Below are 26,367 nucleotides of genomic sequence, written 5' to 3'. Positions count from 1 at the left end.
GGATTGAAACCACTGTGCTTATACATTGTCATCAAGTTTCTTTTCTTTACCAAGTGATTTTGTGATTGCTATTGCACATAAAGACCTTCGTTTTCCTTTTTAGCTGCTCTGAGTCTTCTGTATAAGGAGGTAAGAAAAGAGTTGATTACAGACAGGTGTAGCTTCCAATTGTGGGAGCAGATATGATTTTAGATGGCCCCGGGACAGGGCACTAAATGACATTGCATCACACAATGAGAAATTTAGTCCTATCCCAGTTTTTATTCATTTTCTCAGTTTAGAAGGAGAAAGTATGTTTATTTCTACTTTTTAATATCTAAGACTTGCTGATCTTTCCCTTTTTCAACAAAATGAGTGTGGGCCTAGTTTTGCACTATTCAAAGGACAACATTATCAACAGAATTAGGTATCATTGATTCATTTCTATCATATCTAATTTTAGGACAATTTACAATTTAGGGTAAGCGATACCATTTTCTATTTATGGTTTAAATGGTATACCATTTGGTATGAAGTTTCCCAAGTATCTTTCAGGGCTATTTTTCCTCCTACCACAGTTATCTACCTTGGTTTGGCATTTCCAGCTAATAGCTGTAGACCCTAATACCCAGTGTAATTTCTGATTCTGTCCTTGTAAGATTTGTAAATTATTTTCCTTAGGCTTGCTATTTGAAGCAAGTTCTGAATGAGAAGTTCAGGACTCTTAATCAGGCCAAGAACCTTTTAATGTAAAATTTGCTAGCATTTCTAAATTTTTCTTCTGGGGAAGTCTAAAACCTTTGGTGAACTCAGCTTTAGTAATTCAGTGCAGGCAGGGTAAATGATACTCTTATGACAAAGTAATCCAGTAGATAGGAGGTAACCTGTATTTTATCATCTTAAAGTATATATACATTTTTTCATCCTTTATTTTGAACTTGGGGGATATCCAAATGTTCGAACCTACAGTTCTTTTCTCTGGAATTCTTTAGCCTGTTCAGAGACCAAGCCTCTAGTCTCTTGCTTGGTGCCATTTGCCTGGCTGTTAGCATTCTTGGAATAGAGAAGATAAAGGGGTGAGGGTCCACTCTTCATAGGGAAACTTTCACTTAAGTCTCCAGGTTTCAGTTTTTCTTTTCTGTTAGGCTTGAATCTTCTGGACTGGAGTCTCTGTCCTTCATTTTTTCCACAGCATTAACAAGTCTCCTTCCCTTTGCCTGGGGTGGAGGAGGGAACTAGAGATTTAAATGTTCCTTACATAGGTGTTTAACGAGTCTCCTTGTTTTCAGTACTGTGCATCACCTTTCTCCCCCTTGCAGCCTTCTCAGTTGTCTGTTCTATGTATTACTAATCCTTCCTGGGGAAATGCAGCATGGGACATGAATTGTTTTGCTTGGTGTCCTTCTCTGCACGTACTTAGTATTCAGTTTTCTTTGCTCTGTGCGCTATTAACTTCTCCATCTACTTTTTGTCTTCAAAAATGTATCGACATGCTGTTTTCTGCTATTGTCTTTTCTCCTATTTTCCCTTTTCTGTTGATACCTCTTTTCTGTAACTCCCATTTTAGTGAGGTTTCAAATCCAAATGGTTATAAATGCTTAATGGTTATAAATATTTAATCCACCACGTTTATCAGAAAATCCTCAGAACTTCCTACAAAGTGATGTTGTATCTGTTGGCTCCCTTGAGCCAATGAGTCAAATAAATGAAGAAAGGCACTGTTTTGAGTGACTAGCCCAGTGATCTGAGTGAGTCTGAAAGTCCTGACCAGAGGAGGAAGTCCTGGCCAGGAGTAGGCAAAGCTTGACTTTTAACTTGCAATCCATTCTCTGATACCACAGAAATATTCCAAAGGCAAATGAATAGCAAAAGTTGAGAATTCCTGGTGCATCTACTTGTGGGAAAACACTTGGGCCTTTACTTAAAACTTAGCAAGAAGTTAATTCTGCTCCATTACATTAATCATAGTGAATTGAAGTTGAACAAAAAGCAGAAGATGTTACTACTGCTAAACAAATATTTTGAATCCTGGAAAAATATTGAAGAGTAGTGATAAAGATAGAATATTAAAGTGATGATTCCATTGAGAGCAAACCCCAAACACCAGCTTACAAGAAAATTTGTTTAGCTTTTGATCTAATGTTCTATTTTTCAGAGACATAACCTTGTAACACATCCAGAAATGCACAAAGTTTATTACTTTTATAAGAAAAAGGAAAAGCAAAGTAATGGATGGTATATCCAGAAAAATAAAGCTCATTTTTTTGATATTTCGTTATATTTGTAAAGAAATGCACCCGTATCTGATAGTTACTAAAACACAGAGCAATCATTAATTATCATGAACAACTCAAATAAAATAGATTAAATTTTATTTACAGAATTATAGAGAATCAGAGCTGAAAAGGCACTTCCAGGATTATCTAGCTCAGTGGTTTCAAAACACTAATTTCTAAAGTTCTAGGTGTCTGTGAACTACCTCAGGGGACCACATGGAGGGATAGATTAATAGGTAAGTATTCTGTTTATATCACAAGAGCCCTGATTTATTTCTTTTATATATTATACCATATAAGATTCTGTTTTAAAATGGCTTTACCTAATAAATACCATTTGGATTAACTGCTTTTTGAAAGGTCACCAGTGAGCTTGCTTCATTGTAAAATTAAGATCATTTTTCAGCTCTTATTTGACCATCTAGTGGTACTCCATACTGCTGTTCACCTTTTCTTTTTTGTTAACTCTTCCTATTTATTTATTTTTTAATTAAAGTTTATTGGGGTGACAATGGTTAGTAAAGTTACATAGGTTTCAGGTGTACAATTCTGTAATACATCATTTATATATCACATTGTGTGCTCACTACCCAGAATCAGTTCTCCTTCCATCACCATATATTTGATCCCCTTTACCCTCATCTACTACCTCCCTCCCCACTTACCCTCTGGTAACCACTAAACTATTGTCTGTGTCTGAGTTTTTGTTTATTTGTTCTTCTTGTTCCTTTGTTGTTTTCAGTTTTATATCCCACATCTCATGCTCACTCTTTCTTGAAACACTCTCTTCCATGGCTTCTCTGATACCACCTGCCCGATTCCATCCAGGCTTATGCCATTTCTTCTGTGTCATTCAAGCTCTTTGTCTTCTACTAGCCATTGAAGTTTGGAATTTCTCAAGGCTCTGTGTCTGGACCTTCATTCGTTCTCATATTCTGTTCTCTCCCTAGAAATCTCATCCACACCTATGGCTTTAGTTGTCACCTAAAAGCCTGTGACTCAAGACTTTTGATTTCTTTTTTAAGCTCCAGATTTATTTATCTAATTGTCTATCCTGATATTGCCTTTTGAATTTCTGAAAAACACCAGAAACTTAATATATTTTAAAGTCAAACTCTTATCTCTATTCCCCAAGCAAGCAAACATACAAACAAATCCTTTCCCAGCATTTCCCAGCTTGATTACTTAAAAGAGAAACTAGATGCCATCTTTGACACCTTCCCCTCTTTCATCTCTCTGATCCATCTCTAAGCCTTGCTTTGTCTCCTAAGTAGCTCATAAATGATTTCCTTTTCTCTCCATTACCACTGCCACAACTCTAATCCGACTTGTCATTCATTTCCTCTTGCCTGGACCACTGTAGTGGCTTCCTCCCTGGTCTTGCAACTTCCAGTTTGTCACACTCCCATCTTTTCTTCATATTGAGTAATTCGGAGTGATCTTCTTCCTTAATCTCTAGCAATTTCCCCTTGCTTTCAGGTTAAAGACCAAAATTAGATTTGAAGCCAGTTTACTCTCTACTTTATTATGCCTTTTGGTTTCCTCATGTGTTTTGTTGTTAATGCAGAAATAATATTTTTACTTAAAGCTGACTTAATTATGTTCTTTTATTAAGTGTTTTAAAAAATTTGAAGTATAAGCTATACTTGACAAAATATTTCAATATTTTGAGAAAATGGGTATTTTCTTCAAAGAAAAATATAGCTGTTTATTTTTAATATACACCTATATTCTTTCTAAGGTTTAAGGTTCAAACTTTAATCAAACTGAAGTGATCATTTTTAAAAAGCATTTTCAAATTGAATTTTGCATCTGATTATTAGTCTATACATAAACCAGTTAGGTTTTATTAGGCCCTTACACATGTCATTTTCAGTTTTACCATTTCATTGACATTTTGAATTGCTCATCTTTTGTAATTTGTCACCTAAAAATGAATATTTTAAAATGGCCATTTGGCATTTTAACATTATGCTATAGGTAGTAGATCTTTTACTTGACAGATGTTAAATCTTTTAATTTAATTTACAAACTTAATAAGATTTATTTACCAGCTTTTACAAGAGGATTTTAATGATTTATGTAGCATATTAAATTTTTATTTGTGGCAATTGATTAATTTCTAACCTTTTAAGATCATATTTGATTTTACTGTTGTCATGTGGCGACACTTAGTTTCTAGATAAGAATTTTTGTGCCATTAATAATCCATCACTATGAAATAAAAACAATTATATATAATGATTTATAAAATAGAGATAATAATAAAAATCTTGAAAGTATTTTCTTTCTTTTTTCTTTTTTCCCCTCACTCAGGAGGCTTTCTCCATTTTATTTCTTTGGAAAAAGAAAACAAAGTCTTTCCATCACATATGGTAGAGATATATACTTATATATATTTATATGTAATTTCTCTGGTGGTTGGAAGTCCCAAAGCTGAGTCTGTTCATATTTTTTCTTTTCTTTCTTTCTTTTCTTCCCCCTACTAATGCATTTTCTTCCCACTGAGCCCTCTGGCCCAGGCCCAGGTTCTGGGGCAGGTGCAGTGAGGGGTGAGTGGAATGGGCAGTGATTGCCAGGATGGGCCCCGGCCCAGTTCAGGGATCTGCTGAGGGCCATCAGAAGGAGCTGTGCAAAGGGATAGAGGCTGCACAGAAGGGCACTCCTATTTTGTGGGGGACGCACAGCTTGTTAAACAGTCACCAGTCATGGGAGGAGGCTGGTTCTTTGTTTTATTTAAAAAAAGAAAAAAGACTTTTCTTGTTTTATCTACCAGCTATACTGTGATTAGTAAAACATGTAATTGTTTCTATACTGAGTCTAGAGTATTTACTCTAAAGCCATGGTGATATAATTGGTTTCTTTTATGTTTTCATCATTATCTTGATTTTCTGTAAGGTGAGTTAGCTTTATTTTATGTCTTTCGCATTAATCAGTCTGCATGTAAATTGAGCCAGCTTTGATTTTAATATTGCTTTCTTGTGAAATATTAATGTTTTTATTAAATCTTTACTACTTCCAGGTATATTGAATGTTATGGATAGATTGTAAAATGAAAATTGGAATTAGTCTAATGTCTTGTCTTGAAGTTCATGATGAATTAGAGTGGTTTTCCTCTGTAGCAGGGATGATGTTACCATGGTGAGAGCTTCTGTTGCCATGACATTTGCTTGCATATTTTGATAGGTCTTCACTTGAAGAAGGGCTCTGTTTCCTGGCAGACTGGAAAAGTGTCATTCTATCTTTTCCCAAAATGTGTTATTTTTTTATTGAACAATACAGTAATTTCCAAAGAATTGTAATAACTAAGTGCCAAGAAAGAAAATACCTTATTTTTTTTCTTGTTCAGCTTTTTGAACATAGCAAAATATTCTTAGCTTGCTTTGTAAAGGAAGAAAAAAGAGAACATCATTTTTCTAGTTTTCTTAATAAATAAAATATTTGCTTTTCCATCTAGTTTTGTTGACAAAGTAAACAGCTAAAGATGAATAATTTGTAATCATTCTCAGCTGGATATAGATATATAATGTCACTGTACAACTAAAAGACACTGTTAATGATATATTGGTAGCAGAGAAAGGGGAAATGAATACAAATAATCACAAAAATGAAAGAATCAGTGAATTCCAGGAGGGTAAACATGTAAAGTACAAAATCAGTTTTCATATAAAATAAACATACTAAACACAGTGAATTAAGGGTAGTTCTTTTTTTATTGCTAATTTATGTTTAATATTAAAACATTAATGGTAGATTTTTTTTAAATTCTGTTTTTAGTGGCATATTATTAATTTTAATTTCTAACTATGTACTTTTACTATCTAAAGCAGACAGAAATTTTAACATATAGTAAAAAAACACACAGATGTCTCCTTCTCACACTCCTCCCCTCCCTCAGTCATCCATTGTTTTTTAGTTTTAAACTAACCTCTTTATGGTTTCTTTATGCATTTATAAGCAAATATAAATCTGTTAATACATTTGTGTTCCCACCCCACTTTTCAAGAAAAATAGCATATTATTTTGCACTTTGCTTTTCAGAATTTGTTTCAGTTATATTTTTTAATGTATATTTTGGTAGTGCTCTAATTTTAGCATCTGGGGACATATTGGAATCAGCAAAAAGACAGGGCTTATTATTGACATCTCCCAACCCTTATGTTTATGGAAATTGAGAATTTTAGCAGGAAATATTTAAAAGCATACATTTTGTCAATTTATAATAAAAAATTGATTCTCCCTTTGTTGTCTAAGTTTAGTGATAACATTAATGGTTCTTTCTACTGATAGACCAGTTCATTTTGTAAAAACTACAAACTGAAATATTTTGTGAGTACATATTTGCATAAACTTTTTTCTACCTCAAAGTATTTTCTTTTTTGTATTAGTCCCATTTATCCTTTGAATATCAAATTAGGTGTTGGTGTTGCTTCCTTGGGGAAGCTGGTCAGACTAGGTGAGTGTGATTCTCCCATGATACTCTTCTTCATACCAGTACTAGGAGCATAGAAAATTATTTTGGTGATACTATACAGTACGAATTAGCAAAAAGGAGGTTAATGAAGTTGATATGTAAAGTAACTAGGTTGCAAATGTTACTTGTTATCTAGAGTTTGATCCCCTGTCAGTAGACTGCTTTTATTTAGATACATGTCTACCAGAGAAGAGGAGAAACCGAGAGTCTGCTAGCTCTAAAAGTTAATGGGATTTTATACCAGATGACTGTACTCTTGGGTATTCAGTGAGAGTTAATTCTGAACTGTGGAATATATTAACTCATTCTTTCATTTAATAAGTGGAGTGCCTGCTGTATGCCATATACATTGCTGACTTTTGCAAAGAATAACAATGAATAAAAATAGGGTTTCTGCCCTCAAATGGGCTTAACATTCTATAAAGAAACTCAACATAGCAGCAAATTATTATACAGTATAGTGAATAGGATGAAAGAGTTCAAACTGATGAAGTAGGGGAGACATTTTGATGGACCCAGAGCAGAGAGTAGGGTCAGGGTGGATTTGGAGAATGTTAAAGATAGAACTGGATACTGGGTTCAGTAAAGCTTTCACTGGTTGGTGGTGCCTTAGTGGTAGAGATTGGCTAAGTGGTTTAGGTGCTGAAGAAGTTTATGAGGTTGTCTGAACTCTCTCGTCTGCTAGCCAGGCCACTTGTCAGTCGCTTTCCCCTCCTACTCACCACTCCACACAAAACTGGACTAAGAGTAATTTAAAAACAATTGACTTAAAATTAATTTCCTTTGGAACAGTTTTATAATCTCATCTCATGAGATCATCTAACCCAGCCTTTTAACCTTTCATCATTTGCTTTTGGACAAATGATATATTTTGTTAATGGTAGAAAGAGTTCTGTATTACTGTAATTTGGGAATTTTTTGGACAGGTCCTAACTTCTGTTTATCTGTAAAAAGAGGGAATTTATTGCATGCTTTCAGGGCCACTCATTTTTCTACTATTCTCACTCAGGTCTATTAACTGGCCTTAATATTAACTGGGTATTCTCATTTAACCTGCCTTTATCCCAGTTTCTTTATTGGTTAAATTTTACAATCACTGGTAGTTGTTCTGTGGAACTGCTCAGATACAGAAACTAAAGCTGAAGTTTCAGAAGTCTTTGTGTAACTATAGTTTTTTTTCAAAAATTGTTTCATTAGAAATGTAAGCTGCAGGTTATTTTATATTAAAACAACAATAGCCAGAAGAAATTAATTAGACTTAAATAACATAATACAAATAATAATCTGAATGTATTTCTGAGTAATTTTTCCACCCTGAAAACTAAGAAACTGCATCAGTTGTCTAACAGTTTTACTCTCAAATCACAACTTCAGTTTCCATAAGTAGTAGTAAAACCTTTCTAAGTAAATGAGAAATGTCAGCAAGCTTTTGAAAATGGAATTCTCCATTTTCATTCCCTGCTTCTTTCCATGACAGCTCTCTCTACCATCTCTACCAAGTTTGCGACTTTTCAGAAATTGAATGTGAAGTCATTGCTTTGACATTATTTTTATTGGAGAATGGCTCTTCCCTCTCTACATCAATAAGAACAGCATAAAGTAATGAGCCCACGTAGTCTTAGAAAACTTGAGCAAACGTCCCCTCAACTCAAATACATTCCTGGTCCCATTGCTTAGAACTTTCTTGCAAACTAATTGTTCTTCAAAATTCAATTCATGCATCTCTTATTCAAGAAAACGTCTTTTGCTCCTGTTGCCTTGATTTTGATGTTGTCTGTTGTACTTTCTTAGCAACTCTTGTTTATGTTCATTTTAGCACCTCTGTACTCGCTCTTGCAGATCAGATTAAAAGCCTCATTGTGGTTGAGCTCATATCTACTCCAACTAGTATAGTACTGGGCACATAGTAGGTACTTAGTATTGAATTAATTACTTTTCCTCCACATGGGATATTTATGTCTTGTTTTATTTTACACAGTAGATATTTGCTATTTGCTTCTCAGTGAAATGTGAACAAAGAGTCTAATCAAGTCGCTTAGTCCAGAGTTGTTTTATTCTTTTATTCAATAGCATTTCCAATTAAGATTTCTTCAGTTTTCTTTAAAACTAAATGCTAGGACAACAACAAAAATAAAACTAATATCATAGTAAGGCCAGGGATCTTTCTTGGCTTCAGGGTGTGACCCTTGTGAAGAAGCCATTATGGTTTCAGTGGAGGGCCTGGAATATGTAGTGTGGTAACATAACCACTCACATTTGCCAGTGGGAGGCACAGAGTAGTGCTGCAAAGCATTTTAGATACCTCTGGTCTAGATATCCTGTTCTAGGCAAACAAAATGATACTGCGTTTTTACAAGCAACATAGGGGAAGCCCATATTTGGAACTACTTAAAATCATGAAGTAGGTAGTTAGCAGAGGCACAGAGCAACTAAATGTCTTCTGCTCCTTGCTATCAATACTACTATCTTCCTTTACATCAGAGTTGTTCAACTTTGGTACAAGTGACATTTTGAGCTGAATAATCCTTTGTTGTGGTGAGCTGGCCTGTGTATTGTAGGATGTTTAGAAACATCCCTGGCCTCTGCCCACTAGATGGCAGTAACGCCCCCTCCCTTTCCCAGTGTGACAACCAAAAAGAAATGCAGTCATTGCCCAGTATCCCTTGTGGGGCAAAAATCACCCTTAGTTGAGAACCACTGCTTTATACAACAGATACTATCACCTGTGCTTCCATTTTGTTTTCTCGTTATTTGAGTTTTAGAGACTTCACTTAGGCACAGGCCATCCTCTCCCTGTAAGCCAGGGTCTGCTCTCCTTTGGTAAACATTTTACCAAACATCTTTCTTTGCTGTCTGAATGTACATTCATTACATTTTTGATGATAATGGTTATCCCAGGTTATACTGGTAATTGTTTTCAGACATGGTCTGTTCCCAATTTTTTATTCGACAGATCACCTGGTAAAATCAGATTTATTTCAGTTGTACTAAGTATTATATGTAATTAGACATAATTTTTGCTGAAGTGGAATTTATATTTTAATAGGTATTTAAATATATTTTACTCATTGAATCTATGTCATTGTTGAAGTCAGTAATTGAGAACTACAGTATTTTAAAAATATAATTTTCTAAAACAATTTTGATCATACATTCCATTAATTTTCATAAAAGTGTTTTGAAATTCCCAATAACATCGTCTAGTATTTCACATTAACATAAGTGGTTTGGTGTGCAGTGAGATGAGGAATGACTTAAATTTCTGAATTATTGCTTATAAAAACAGAAGAGTTGGTACAGGTTATATTCTCATTAGACGAGGTTGAGTCTTGATTTCCAGAGAGAAGAATGTAAAGGATAGTTAATATTTACTGTACAAATAATATTAAATATTAAAATTCTTTTTAGAGTTTGTCAGTAGATACCCATTATGAAATATTTTAAAACTTTACAATCATTAAACTATCCTTAATTTAATAACTTGGATTGGTATTGGTTTCCAAGTGGTTTCATACTTATAGTCATATAAATAAATAGGGAACAGAAGTAAATGATGATCTGTCTGTAAGTATGAAATTCCCGTGGAGAGGTTGTGAATGGGGTAGGGTGCTTACACTCCTTTCTCCCCTTATTCTTATTTACTCCTCTTTACCATAATGAACCGCTCTTACTAAAAGGTCTGTGACATTTCTGTCAGATATGCTTCATTAGAAAAAAGACTAAATTTTTCAGATTCTGTTGACAGTTGGAAAATTTTGCAGTTTTTAGCATGCATTTATAAAAAATTTATATTCAGCAAGTCTAAGATTTGTTTGTAATCATTCTGAGGTGTATATATGTTACCTAAGTGAACCTCTCAGGGCAAATAAGTGGATGAAAACTTCAATTGAAATATTACATATTTCATTTATATTCATTCATATTTAAACATAAGACTTGTGGGAAAATATTGTATGTTCTTAAATTTGCTACAGATAAAATGTCTTTCCTATCAACTCCAGTGATTTGTCTGTCTTAGCAAAGCTTAAGTTATACTATATTGGTATTATATGGACTACTGTTTGAAATAAGTGCTCCTGTGACTAGGGTTTTTGCAGTTTTCCTCAAACTTATAAAAATTGGTTAGAATACAATTTGACTTGTATGTTTAAATATATATATTAGTAATGAGAACACTTAGCAGTTTTGCCTTCCTGAGTATCTTTCTCATAATATGGTCCCACTCTCCGTATGCCATCTCTGAATTGACCTACTTGCCTCTCCTTCAGTAGATTCTATATTTTACTACTGTTTTGCTTATATTTACTTCATGCTGAAGTCAGCATGAGTGAGTATTACCCATTTTTCAAGGCTTACAACACTCCTCTATAATCAGTCCTTAAGCCACACAAGTAAAATATTTTCTTTTTACCATGTGCCCAGAATACATTTAAAACATTTTGTTCTATTGTCTCTTTAATTACATAGACATTGTTGTACAACCATTTCCACTATCTTTTTCCAAAATTTTTACCCAAAACAGAAATTCTGTAACCATTATAATAACTCTCCTTTCCTCCCACCCCTCAGCTCCTGGTACCTCTAATCTCCTTTCTGTCACTATGAATTTGTCTGTTCTGGATATTTCTTCTAAGTGGAATCATATAATTTTTGTCCTTTTGTGTCTGGCTTATTTCACTTAGCATAATGTTTTTGAGGTTCATTCTTTTTGTAGCATGTATCAGAACTTCATTCCTTTTTGTGGTTGAATACTACTCAGTTGTATGTATATACCACATTTTGTTTATCCATTCATGGGGTGATGGAAACTTAGGTTATTTCTGCCTTTTGATTATTGTGACTAATGCTGCAGTGAACTTTGGCATAAGTATCCATTTGAGTCCCTGTTTTCAATTTTCTGGATGTGTACCTAGGAGTAGGGTTGTCGAGTCATATGGTAGTTCTATGTTTAACGTTTTGAAGAGTCATCAAACTGTTTTCCTTGGTGGCTGCATCATTTTATATTCCTTACAGCGATGTATGTGGCTTCTAATTTCTCCACATCCCTTCCAATACCTGTTATTTTCCTTTTGATTTTTAAAATTATAGCCACCCTAGTGGGTATGAAGTGGTATCTCATTGTGATTTTGATTTGCATTTTCCCTCATTGCTGATGATAGTGAACATCTTTTTATGTAGTTATTGGCTATTTGTATATCTTCTATGGAGAAATGTCTTTTCAGGTTATTTGACAGTTTTTTAATTAGGTTGTTTTTTTGTTGTTGAGTTATATGAGTTCTTTATATATTTTGGATATTAAACTCTTATCATATATATGATCTGCTTATATTTTCTCCTATAGGTTGTCTTTTAACTTTCTTGATAATGTCTTGTAATGCACAGAAGGTTTTTAATTCTGATAAAGTCCAATGTATCTTTTTTTTTTTAATTCATGCTTTTGGTGTCACATCTAAGAATACACTGCTAAACCCAAAATTTTGAAAATTTACCATGTTTTCTTCTAAGAGTTTTATGGGTTTAGCTGTTGTATTTAGGGCATTGGTCCATTTTCAGTTTTTATATATGGTGGCAGGCAGGGGTCCAGCTCATTCTTTTGCATGTGGAAATACAGCTGTCCCAGCACCATTTGTTGAAGAGAATATTCTCTCCCCATTGAATGGCCTTAGTACCCCTGTTAAAAAATCAATTGGCTATTGACGTATGGATTGATTTTTGTACTCAATTCTATTCCATTGGTCTATATTTCTGTCATTATATCAGCAACTCTGTTTTGATTACTATAGTCTTGTAGTAATTTTAGAAGTTGGGAAGTGTGACTCCTTTAACTTTGTTCTTTTCTCAAGATTTTTTTGGCTCCTCAGGGCCTCTTGCAACTCCATATGAAATTGAGGATCAGCTCTTCTGTTTTGGCAAAAAAAAAAGAAAGAAAGAAAAAAAAGGCTATTAGAATTTTGATATGGATTGAATTAAATCTGTAGAGCGCTTTGCATAGTATTGGCATTTTAGCAATATTAAATCTTCCTAAATTGGTGTTCCGAGACCAATTCTAATGTGGGAGCGGGGTTTTCTCTACACCAACAAGCAATTCTTTGACCAGCTGGATATCCTACAATTCATCTCAGTTCTGACACTCTCTACCCAGAAATACCATCCGATTCCACAAGTTGAGGGCTCAGTCTGCCCCCCACTTCCCACTTTAGACATCAGTTGCAAACTCAGGGTTTTACCTGTGCTTCTGACCTACTGGCTGTAGATTGGAGTTGCAGATGGGAGGGTCTGTGGACCCCTTTTTGGACTTCAGGTGCCAGTCATAAGTCCAGGGTGCTACCTATACTTCTGTGCAACTGACTGTGAATCAGAGGTTCCCCTGGATCCCTCCTCAGGTTTGATTAATTTTTTAAAATTAAATTTATTGGAGAGGTTTGCTTAATTTACTAGAATGGCTCACAGAACTCAGAGAAACATTTTACTTACTAGATTTCTGGTTTATTATAATAGAATTCAGGAACAGCCCGATGGAGGAAATGCACAGGGCAAGGTATGTGAAAGGGGTGTGGAGCTTCTATGCCATCTTCAGGCATGCTGCTCTCCTCAAATCTCCAGGCGTCCACCAACTCAGGAACTCTTTGAACCCTGTCATTTTGGGTTTTTACTCAGGCTTCATTACATAAGGTTGATTAAATTATTAGCCACTGGCAGTGGATCCAACTTCCAGCCCCCCAGGTCAAGGGGGTGGTACTGAAAGTTCCAAACCTCAAATCAAGTGGTTGGCTCCTCTGACTGCCAGCCCCCATCTTTAGGGACCTTCCAAAATCCACTTCATTAACATAATAAAAGGCCTTTATTACTCTCATCACTTAGGACATTTCAAGGGTTTTAGGAGCTCTGTGCCAGAAAAGGGGATGAAGACCAAATATATATTTCTTAATCTAGTATCATACTTCCTGTCTTTGAAACAGGGATATACTTCCATTTTTAGGTCTTCTTTATCTCTTTCAGTAATGTTTTGCAATTTTCAGTATACATATTATTCACTTCCTTGGTTAAATTAATTCTTAGATATTTTGTGATTTTAGATGCCATTGTAAATGGAATTACTTTCTTAATTTCATTTTTGGATTGTTCATTGCTGTTTTATAAAAACAAAAGTAATTTTTTATCTTGATAATACCCTCCAAATTTTAAATTATTAGGAATAAATTTAACAAAAGTTGTGTAAGACCTGTATACTGAAAACTACAAAACATTGCTGAGAGAAATTTAGGAATACCTAAATAAATAGATTTGCAGTATTCATGCATTGGGAGTTTCAGTATTGTTAAGATGTTATTTCTCCCCTGATCTATTGATTCAGTGCAATCCTAATTAAAGTCCCAGTAGACTTATTTTTCATAGAAATTGACAAGCTGATTTTAAAATTATATGGAAATATAAATGCTACATTAGCTAAGAGAGTTTGGAAAAGAAGAACAAAGTTCGAGGACTTCACACGGTTTCAAAACTTGTTATAAAGCTACAGTAATCAAGACAGTGTGCTACTAGTAGCCGGAAGAAAGGCATTTTTATCAGTGCAACCCATTAGTGAGAATAGAAATATCTCTATGTCTATAAATAATTGGTTTTGACAAAGGTGCCAGGACAACTCAGTGAGAAAAGGATAATCTTTTCAACAAATGATGTTGGGTCAGTTTGATATCCATCTGCCAAACAGGGAACCTAGTCTCTTACTTCACACCATATAAATATATTAACTGCAAATGGATCATATGCCTAAAAATAAGAGCTAAAACTATAAGATTTCTTTCAGAAAACAGTAGAATATTGCAGTGACCTTAGGATAGGCAGAGATTCCTTAAAGAGAGCACTAGAAGCACAAGAATTTAAAGTGGATGATTTTGAAAAGATGCTCAACATCACAAATCATCAGAAATATATGAGGTCTGACAATTAAGTTAGTGAATCATCCTAGAAAAAGTGCTCCATACCTCACTGCTGAATATCACTATAGTCACCTTCGAAGTACTCCCCTTGGGAAGCTATGCACTGATGCCAGCGCTTAGTCCACCCTTCAGAGCAGTTTTAGAAGTCTTTTTTTGGAATGGCCATCAGAGCTGTTGTCATATTCCCTTTGATGTCCTGAATGTCATCAAAATGTCTTCCTTTCAATATTTCTTTTATCTTCAGATAAAGAAAGAAGTCACTGGGGCCCAGATCAGGTGAATAGGGAGGATGTTCCGATACAGTTATTTGTTTACTGGCTAAAAACTCCCTCACAGACAGTGCCTTGTGAGCTGGTGCATTGTCGGGATGCAAAAGCCATGAATTGTTGGCGAGAAGTTCAGGTGGTCTAACTTTTTCACGCAGCCTTTTAGCACTTCCAAATAGTACACTTGGTTAACTGTTTGTCCAGTTGGTACAAATTCATAATGAATAATCCCTCTGATATCAAAAGGTTAGCAACATCATTGCAACAAGTTCATGAACTTAATTTGCAGACCTCGTAAATCAAAACCACAATGAAATATCACCTCATACTTTTTAGAATGGTCATTATCAAAAAGTCAAAAGATGACGAATGTTGGCGAGGATGTGGAGAGAAGGGAACCCTTGTGCACTTTTGGTGGGAATGTAAGTTGATACAGCTGTTCACGAAAAACAGCATGGAGTTTCCTTAAAAACTTAAAAACAGAAGTACCATGTGATCTAGCAATTCCACTTCTGGATATGTATCCAAAAGAAATAAAAACAGTATCTTGAAGAGATGTCTGCATTCTCATGTTTACTGCAGCATTATTCACAGATTGTTGCCAAAATATGAAACAATCTAAGTGTCTGTGGAGGGATGAATAAGAAAATATGGTATTCATATGTAATGGAATATTATTCAGCCTTAAGAAAGAAGGAAATCCTGCCATTTGCAACAGCGTAGATGAACCTGGAGTACATTATGCTACGTGAAATAAGCCAGGCACAGGAAGACAAATATGAGATGTGATCAAACAATGTGGTGAATGTTTAAATTTAAAAAATTTTATTACAGTAAAAGACATATTGCCATTAATCCCCCTCAAAATACTTCTCCTTGCTTCGAACACACATATCCCATCGTTCTTGTCACTTTCCGAAGCAGTTCTGAAAGTCCTCTTTCATGAGTGTCTTTAGTTCATCCTCTATCATGACAACACTCCATGTCACACATTGCTTCTGGAATGGCAATTTCTGTCAAATAAAAACATTACGGTGTGTCCTCATCCACTTGATTCACCGGATCTGGCACCATGTTACCTCTGGCTCTTCCCCAAAGTCAAAATGACCATGAAAGGAAAATGTTTTGAATCGATTCAGGACATTGAGGCAGCCACAACAGTGCAACTAAAGACACTCACGAAAGAGGACTTCCAGAACTGCTTCAGAAAGTGGCAAATATGATAGGAAAGGTGTGTTCAGGGAGTATTTTGAGGGGGATTAATGGCAATGTGTATTTTAGTGTAATAAATATTTTAATTGAAACATTCACCATATTTTTTGATCATACCTTATATTGTATGATCTCACATATATATGAAATCTTGAAAAAAAACCCCAAAAACATTGAACTCATAACAAAGACTAGAATGGTGGTTACCAGAGGCTGGGAGGTAGGGCAAAAGGAGATATTGATCAAAGGTAAAAACTTTCAGTTATAATATGAGTAAGTTCTGGAGACTTAATGTATAGCATGGTGGCTATGGTTAATAATGTACACTTGAAATTTGCTAAGAGCGTAGATCTTAAATCTTCTCACCACACACACAAAAAAGTACCTGTGTGAGATGATGGATGTTAACTAGCTTGATTGTGGTAATCATTTCACAATGTATACATATGTCAAAACATGTTGTACACCTTAAGTTTTTTATTTCTCAATCATACCTCAATAAAGCTGGAAGAACAATGATTTTGACTTCATTATAAAAAACACAAAAAACTTGAATCTTAAAAGGAAATTAAGAGAATGAAAAGGCAAGGTAAGGACTGGTAGAAAATATTTGCAATGCATAACCAACCAAGGCTATTTATCCAGAATATAATATAAACAACTCTTGCAAGTTAATAATGACATTACCCAGTAAAAACAAGGATAAAACTTTGAGCAGGGACTGTACTAGAGAAGATATACAGATAGCAAATAAGCATATTAAAAGATTTTCAACATCTTTTGTCATTAGAGAAATACAAATTAAAATTATACACACTTAAAAATTTAGAATTAAAAAGACTGACAATGCCTATACGACGGATGGATGTGAAGCAAATTGACGTCTCATTTATTGCTGGTGGGAATGGAAAACGTTACAGCCACTTTGGAAAACAACTTGACAGTTTCTTATAAAGTTAAATATACATGTGACCCAGCCATTTTTACCCTTAGTATTGACCCAAGAGTTATGAAGACCTGTCCACACAAATGTTCACAGCAGCATCATTCGTGGTAGCCTCAAACTGGCAATAACCCAGCTATCCATCGACCTGCAAATGCATGAACAATTTGTGGTATATACATAAAATGGAATTCGACTTAGTAATAAAAAGAACCAGACTACTAATATATGCACCAGCATAGATAAATCATAAAATCTGATGCTAAGAATTTCTTACGAATTCTAGAAAAGGCATAACTATAGTGATAGGAAAAAGGTCATTGTTACCAGAGAGTTGGTGGGAGGAAATTGACTGCAGATGCCAGGAGGACACTTTTTTGGTCACTGAAATGCTATGTGTCATGATATTGGTGATGGTTACACGATTACATTATTGAATGCCTAATTCATTGGTTAATTTTATTCATTATAAATGATCCCACTGTAGAGCTGAACAAGAAAAAAACAAAAGAATTTAAAAATGGTCAAACTTACTTAAAGCCATAGAAAGATTGGAAAGAATAACAAGTTTCATTATTTTTCTGGGCTTTCACAAACAAGGGTCTGCATGCTTTGACAGAGAAAGGAGAAAGGCCTTCAATAAGAAGGTAGATACGTAGCTTCACTCATTGGTTGAAAATGAAAATTACGTTCAGAAAAAAATATCAGTTTCACTTAATAAAAAGTAATTGATCTTATATTTAATAAATTAAATGTTTATTTCTTTAGCTTCTTATTAACGATTATCATTTTAATTCACTTCAGAAATATAAACCTGGTCGGTGTGATGATATTTTGAAATGGAAACCTCCCAGTCTGAATTCGGTGGATTTTCGCCTAAAGATAACAAGAATGGGAGGAGAAGGGTAAGAATGTACCTTTGTTCCCCCACCATTTTTACATGAAATAATGCTGTCTGTCTTTTACATATACTTTACAAAAAAGGTAAAATATTATATTTGATGGTATTCTTTATACACACGTGTATACATCTATCTCATTTTTTTTTTAATTTATCGGGGTGACAATTGTTAGTAAAATTACATAGATTTCAGGTGTACAATTCTGTATTACATAATCTATAAATCCCATTGTGTGTTCACCACCCAGAGTCAGTTCTCCTTCCATCACCATATATTTGATCCCCCTTACCCTCATCTCCCGCCCCATCTATCTCATTTTTACAGGTACTCCTTTGACCTATTACAGCTAACATTTTCTAGCGTCCTTTAAACTTTACTAATTTTAGTCTTAAAAATAATTATTTCTAATATAAAAAATGAACTTTGTTAAATTGTAAAAGCAAAAACAGATTTTACTTGAAAGTAATCCTGTCAAGTGAATTATAAATAAAAATGTTGTTATACTTAAATTTCTTTTTAAGTAAAGTTTATTGGGTGACAATTGTTAGTAAAGTTACATAGATTTCAGGTGTACAATTCTGTAATACATCGTCTATATCTCACATTGTGTGTTCACCACCCAGAGTCAGTTCTCCTTCCAATATCGTATATTTGACCCCATTTACGCTTATCTACCACCCCCTCTGGTAACCACTAAACTATTATTTATGTTTATGAGTTTTTGTTTCTTCATTTGTTTGTCTTGTTCTTTTGTTGTTTTCAGTTTTATTTACCACATATCGGTGAAGTCATATGGTTCTCTGCTTTTTCTGTCTGACTTATTTCTCTTAGCATTATAATTTCAAGATCCATCCATGTTGTCGCAAATGGTACTATTTCATCTTTTCTTATGGATGAATAGTATTCCATTGTGTATATATACCACAACTTCTTTATCCATTCATCTATCGAAGGACACTTAGGTTGTTTCCAAGTCTTGGCCACCATAAATAAAGCTGCAATGACCATTGGAACACATGTCTTTATGGATAAATGTTTTCAGATGTTTTGGGTAGATACCTAGGAGAGGGATTGCTGGGTCATATGGTAATTCTATTCGTAATTTTTTGAGGAACCTTTATACTGCCTTCCATAGCCGCTGCACCAATCTGCATTCCCACCAACAGTATATGAGGGTTCCTTTTACTCCATAGCCTCTCCAGCACTTGTTACTATTTGTCTCATTAATGATAGCCATTCTAACTGGGGTGAAGTGATATCTCATTGTGGTTTTTATTTGCATTTCTCTGATGATTAGTGATGTTGAGCATTTTTTCATGTCTATTTGCCATTTGTAAGCCCTCTTTGGAGAAATGTCTCTTCAGGTCCTCTGCCCATTTTTTAGTTGGATAGCTTGTTTTTTTGTTGTTGAGTTGTATGAGTTCCTTATACATTTTGGATATTAGCCCCTTATCGGAGGCGTTGTTTGCAAAAATCTTCTCCCATTCGGTTGGTTGCCTCTTTATTTTGTCGATGGTTTCTTTTGCTGTGCAGAAGCTTTTAAGTTTAATATAGCCCCATTCATTTATTTTAGCTTTTAATTCCCTTGCCTTTGGAGTCAAATTCATAAAATGCTCTTTGAACCCAAGGTCCATAAGTTTAGTATCTATGTTTTATTCTGTGCAGTTTATTGTTTCAGGTCTTATGTGTAGGTCTTTGATCTATTTTGAATTAATTTTGGTACATGGTGACAGATAGCAGTCTAGTTTCATTGTTTTACATGTGGCTTTCCAATTCTGCCAGCACCATTTATTGAAGAGGCTGTGTTTTCTCCATTGTATGTTTTTGGCTTCTTTGTCAAAAATTATCTGTCCATATTAAGGTGGGTTTATTTCTGGGTTCTCAATTCTATTCCATCGGTCTGTGTGTCTGTTTTTCTGCCAATACCATACTGTTTTGATTATTGTTGCTCTGTAGTACAAGCTAAAGTCAGGGAGTGAGATACCTCCAGCATTGTTCTTTTTTCTTAGGATTGCTTTGGCTATTCAGGGTCTTTTGTGGTTCCATACAAATCTGATGATTTTTAACTTGAATATTTTGAAATAAGCCTGTTTTACTTTGAAGGAAACTACTTTATGTTTGTATTTGCATAACAAATGGATAAATATCCATACTTTATTAGGGTAAAGTTTTAATTGTTGTATTTCAATAAGATTTTTCATAATGTTCATTAAGTATTCATTTTTTCATTTATTGGTTAATTTTTTTTAATGACTTCAATGTTTTGTTTCACCTTGTTCCATAAAATTTTATGACATGTATGTAAATTAATACATAACAATATAAAATGTTTAATCAAGGAAATCATACAGGGAAAGAAAATAACAGTGGCAGAGGAATTAAAAGTTTACCAGTGCATGTCGTGGAGTCATTTTTATTTGTCAAAGGTAAACCACATATTTGCTTTTTCGTAGCTAATGCAACAAAGGATATATGATCAATGAACCCAGATTACAGAAGGTTCTCGGAAGCAACTGTGCATTTTTAAATAAAGGATAATGTGCAGGATGGTTAATCCTAAGTAAAAAAAGGGAGTTTAATAAGTCATATGTGTGTCAGTTTTCAAAATATAGAGTATTTAATATTTTACATCCTTAAATAAGAATTTGTACCATTTAGTCAGAACAATTATCTGGGGCCCCAAATAATGTTCAGGTATTTTGCTCTTTATTGGTCTGATTTAATACAGGTATAGATAGATAATTTTTTGACTATTTATAGGATTGGATGCAATATAAATATGTATATTCTATCGATTAATATCAAAGATTAGGTAAGAGAAATAATATTGGCAACCCAGAATATCTGTACACCAGATATTTTGTCAGGAAGAAGAATCCGTAGTTTACTACTTAGCAATACTTATCCAAAAACATTATTTCACTTATTTAATCTTTGGATAAGTATTGATATTAATATCAATATCAATAAAGAATTTATTAATTATTAACCAATATATTATTTATATAACACTATTAATTATCGATAATATAAATAATTAAATATTAACACATAATTTTGGCAAGCTGCCCCAAAACTATGTTTATATTTAAAATCTTTGGATAAGTATTGGTAAGTAGTAAACTCAAGTTTATTCTTCCTGACAAAGTATCTGGTGTACAGATATTCTGGATTGCCAGTTTACTGTGGAACTTATACATTAGTAGTCATTTAAGTTGAGTGTAGGCTTGATATGTTCTTCTGGAAGTGCCTTATAGAAAACCATCTCACTTCTAAAACAGTGGAGGCTGAGGGTGTAATTCTGATGGGGCTGCCTGCATCTTTTTTTTTTTAAGACACAGATGGATATGGTTCTTTGGAAATAAGACATCAAAGATGAAGTAAAATTTGTTAAATTGCTTCATTACTAAATCTTCTGTTTTGCCTAATACTATATTTATAAAATTTAGTTAAGGAATGTAAACCCTTGTGTGTTTTATTGATTGTTTTCATGGAGTTTTGAAAAGTTATTTTGGGTTTGCTTTTTACGCATCATAATTTGTAGTAGTACTTAAAAGCTACATAGGCTAAATGTAGAATGCCCATTTTTCTAAGTAGCAAAAATGATAATAAATTTTTCCTTGAAATTGTCCATTGCAATTAAGTATAGCAAAATGTAATTCAGTTTAGTAGTTTGTCATCCCAGTTTTGCTTTTATTCTTAATATGTTTTAAATATATTTTATTCTTTAAAAACTTTCCCTATTTAAATATCTTCTTATCAAAAAAATTGAATTACTTTTGATTCTAGTACATCTTTAAAACATACCAAAATGTCAGCATTTACAGTGATTTTAAGAATATGCAAGTTACATTGCTGTAGGTACATAATTTATTTACGTGACATGGGTGTCAATTTTTAAAAAATGGTATTTAATATGAAATATAACTATTACATAAAACTTGTATTATTCTGTTAGCCAGAACAATATGCTTTTTTAATGTTAAGAATGTTTAATAATAGCAGTTTTCATTAAATAAATGAGTTTATATCTAATGCTTATGTTAGATCAAGTATGTTAAAAATCATTATTAGGAATATGCTTGTAATAGTTTGAAAAGAAAGTCATGTCTCTGAATCATCGGAATCATAGGATGTGACCAGTGAAGTGGGACTAAGATAGTAAAATGCCATGAGACAAAGTAATTTCTTTTCTTGGTTGCACTTTTAAATAGTTCTACAAAGCTTAGAATGGAGTGAAAATTCTTGAAAGGTGTAATGTAAATACCAATCTTTGAAAATGTCTGTAGTGATTTTTTTTTATGACATCTGAGATCTTCAAAGTATGGTTTTGAGTCACTCACTCAGCTGCTATGATAAAGTGGTTATAGTATAGATTCCTATTACATTAAAACTTAATACAAATAGAAAAACTTCTTGTGTTAAATGCCCTGTTGATGGCAATTAAAATCTAAACTTTGTTCTTTGCACTCCTATTAGTATCATTTCTGAAAATTTGAGGTATATTAACATTGGTTTATCATGGCCTAAAATAACTTTTGTGTACCACAGCAGTTTACATTGGGTTGAGCTTCATAGACATACACAATATAGACTTTCATCTGAAAGCTATACATTGTTTTAAAAACATTATGAGTTTATATAATCTACAACCAAAAACCATGGTCATTGTCAAAAGCTGGGATTACAAAAGTAGGCTGTATTCTGGAACGTGCAAACTCTTTAGCTCAATGTCAGTGACTTGTAGCAGTATGCTCTTATTATTTGTATAGCATAGTAATTAGAGTACAAATTCTAGAGCCAGACTGCCTGGGTTTATATCTCCTCATTAGCTGTGTGACCTTGAGCACATTTCTTTTTTCTGTGCCTCAAATTATCCATTGATAAAATAGGAATCAGCTTCATAAGATTTTTGTAAGGATTAAATGAGCTAATATATGTAAAATATTTTAGAATAGATGGTACATGGCGTTTAAATGTGTGCTATTATTTTTGTTGTTTTAATTTAGATTTAAAAGTCCATATTCCCTTTTTGCTACTCCTACAATTCTGTTTTTTGCTGTAGTGTGTATGTTCAGGTTTCTATGTGGATCGTTCCTTGTTTGATTCCAACCCTTGTTAACTTTTTCTGTTTAATAATGCATGTATCTTCAACTTACTTGTATAATTAATCATAAATTGTTAAACACCTGTAGAGCAAGAATATAACCAAGTCACAAAAGTTTTATTTATCGAAATTTTGGCAACAAATGTCTTAAAATCATCTTGGCAATATGTATAGTGGTTAAGAACATAGGTTTTGGCCAAGATTGCACAGAACCAAATCCTAGCTCCACTATTTACTTGCTGTTGTAGTCTTATTACTTCATCTTTCTGTTCTTCATCTGTAAAACGTTCGCAATAGTCGTGCTTATTATCTCCTCAATTTGTTGTGAAGATTTTTTCATACTCTAGATGTAATTGCAGAAGTGAACAAAGTAAATGTTTTTATAGACTTCACAGTTACAAGCTAGTGGGCTAAAATGCAAAAATAATACTGCTTTATGAAGTTTTTATAGGGATGAAAAAATGATGCAAGTAGGGAACTCAGCATAGAACTCAATCATTTTTGTCATTTTGATGGTTGTAGTTATTGATTTAACCTCAGCAGAATGTGTAGTTATGTTATGGATTAAAACAACATATACAAGTTCTGACATTTAAGTTCATGAACTCATCCTAGTAAAAGAGCTTCATACCTCATTGCTGAATATCACTATGGTCACCTTCGAAGTACTCCCCTTGGGAAGCTATGCACCAATTCTAGTGCCTAGTCCACCCTTCAAAGCAATTTTGGAACTTTTTCTGGAATAGCTATCAGAAATCAGAGCTGTCGTCATATTACCCTTGATGTCCAGAATGTCATTAAAATGTCTTCCTTTCAATATTTCCTTTATCTTTGGGTAAAGAAAGAAGTCATCGGGGACCAGATCAGATGAGTAGGGAGGGTGTTCCAATACAGTGATTTGTTTACTGGCTAAAAACTCCCTTCCAAACAATGCTGTGTGAGCTGGTGCATTGTCATGATGCAAGAGCCTTGAATTGTTGGTGAAAAGTTCAGGTCATCTAACTTTTTCATGCGGCCTTTTCAGCACTTCCAAATAGTAAACTTGGTTAACTGTTTATCCAGTTGGTACAAATTCATAATGAATAATCCCTCGATATAAAAAAAGGTTAGCAACAGTGTTGTAACAAGTTCACAAACTTAATCGTCAGACCTGGTATTATTAAGTGGGGAAAAAAAAGTGCTGTGAGTGAAGAAGCACTTTTTTGTGAAAAATATGAAGATATTTGCTACTTCTAATAAAAAAATACACATTTTACAACAGCAATGAAATTTAATTTTTTATATATCACATTGGCAAACATCAACAACGTCCCTTTTGATTGGGTGTGAGCAAATAGACATTCCCCTAAGCTGTTCAGTGGGAATGCAGATTGGTACCAGTCCTGGTAGGTGGTAAGGCAGTATGTATCTGAGGAGATAGGCTTCAAGTTTTATAAAAGGAGAGATCTTACTTGTCTTCTACATAGTTGTAGTCCTAGTATTTACAATAGCATGGTGGCTGGTATGTAATAGGCACTCAAGAAATATGAAATGGTAGGATGTATATACAAATAAAAATGCAAAAAGGTGTGCATGTAAGAATTTTATTGACGTTTCACTTATAATAGAAAAATTAGAAATGTTTGGTGTCTTTTTTTACTGTGTAAGTCATTGGTAATATATATGCACATGTCTTCATGTGTGTGTTTATACGAAAGTTGCTAATAACATCCTCTTTTATGTAAATAGCGTCTTACAAATGGGTTTAGCCTGTTGAGGTACAGGGTTTTTTTAGAAGCTTGAAATTGATCCCAGACCTAGGGTTGTGTCCAATTTTGTTGTTGGATTTTACATTTACACATAGTTATGTAATATTAATAGACATCAATTTGGGTCTAGTCATAAACAAACTACAGCAATTATTTTAACATAATTAATCTGATATGAAAAATTGTTATCAGTTATTAAACAACAGAAAAGAAGAAGTAGTAACTGCAGGAAGCATGTACCACACAAAGGGCTAGGGGAGCAAAAGAATGGCAGTGAATTGTTAAAAGTCAGAAGCTTGGAGGAGGCCCTGTAATGCTCATAAGGTCATTGCCAGCTGATGGTGTTGCCTCAAGATCTTGGAGGATGGATCCTATGGCTCTGTATTTAAACATCCTGAGGGAGGGGATAATACTGGCCAGGAGGTGTTGGCTTTTCAGAAGAGGCCCAATGAAACTGGTCTAGGATGTGGAAGAAACTTCAGTGGAACCCACTAGTAGTACTGTTGGAATCAGTTGTCACACCTAGAGTAGAAAACATTTGCTGCAAACAGGAAAGAATAGGTCCTTTCTTTGTCATGTAGTCTTTTAATACTCCCCACCCCCTAACCCCCAAGAGTTTCTAGCATAACAAAATGGAGCATAGAAAGTGAGTTTGAAGCCAAGAGACAATAGCTAATATTAGCATAATCCAGTTCTTTAGTTATTTAGCTTAGCATCCATACACTTCTACACACATTTGGATTTCCATAAAACAGCAAAAATGTTATTCTTTCGCTTAAGATGCAGATATTCTCTCACTATCCCTTCAAAGTGTGGAGACACAAAGTCATCCCAATCATCATTTACCTATTTCTAGGAGATAATCATAATGTCTATCTTTGGGCAATATAAATCACTCCTCACATTCAGTCCCAGTTTATCTGAATATCTATTACTTAATGACTGAATTGTAAAGTTAGTTAACATCAGCAGTCCTGGCACTGGTCATGAGACCATAGTTGAAGCTTTCTTTTTCCACCGTCCATTTCATTTTTCCTTTGTTCTCAACCAGGACCTGCGATGGTCAAGGTGTTTCACTGAGTGGGGTGACACAAACCTTTATTCCTGATAGGTCTGATCCTCAGCGGTCTTGCCTTTTTGTTTGTTTGTTTATATTATAGTTTTCCATTTACTTTAACTGTTGGACATGGAAGTACTAAGAGGCACCCCAGAGAATACCCTGGGTTCCGGATATAATCCTACCTAATAGGTTGTGTAGCAACGACCCAGTTTTTCTTTGGTAATTGAATCTGTCACTTTAGCCAGTAATCTTTTTTGCCTGTTGTGCAGTTACATGAGGAGCGCAAAATGGTCAACTGGCAGTTTCAGTTTCTGGTTCAGTGGACCATTCTTATGTCCCTTGATATGGAAGCATTTGTATTTGCAAACCAAAATTTCCAAACCAAAGCTGCAGGGGTGGGAAACAAAAATGCTGTCAGTAGATACTTAGAAATAATATTGAGATGACGACAATTCTTTGA

At 34.1% G+C, this 26,367-nt stretch overlaps 1 protein-coding gene across 2 annotated transcripts in view; it reads left to right on the top strand.

The window, feature by feature from the left end:
• RNGTT (RNA guanylyltransferase and 5'-phosphatase) overlaps positions 1-26,367 on the top strand; it is a 240,829-nt gene that overhangs the window by 129,358 nt on the left and 85,104 nt on the right. For both annotated transcript variants that reach the window (XM_019743291.2, XM_019743290.2), the window contains one exon: positions 17,895-17,995. In XM_019743291.2, the coding sequence (XP_019598850.2) occupies positions 17,895-17,995 (101 nt within the window). The remainder of the gene's footprint in view (positions 1-17,894; positions 17,996-26,367) is intronic.

This window comes from Rhinolophus sinicus, linkage group LG05, assembly GCF_036562045.2.
Source record: "Rhinolophus sinicus isolate RSC01 linkage group LG05, ASM3656204v1, whole genome shotgun sequence".
NCBI classification, from domain to species: Eukaryota; Metazoa; Chordata; class Mammalia; order Chiroptera; family Rhinolophidae; genus Rhinolophus; species Rhinolophus sinicus.
Note: the sequence above shows the minus strand (reverse complement) of the source record. Positions and strands in the feature narration are given on the sequence as shown.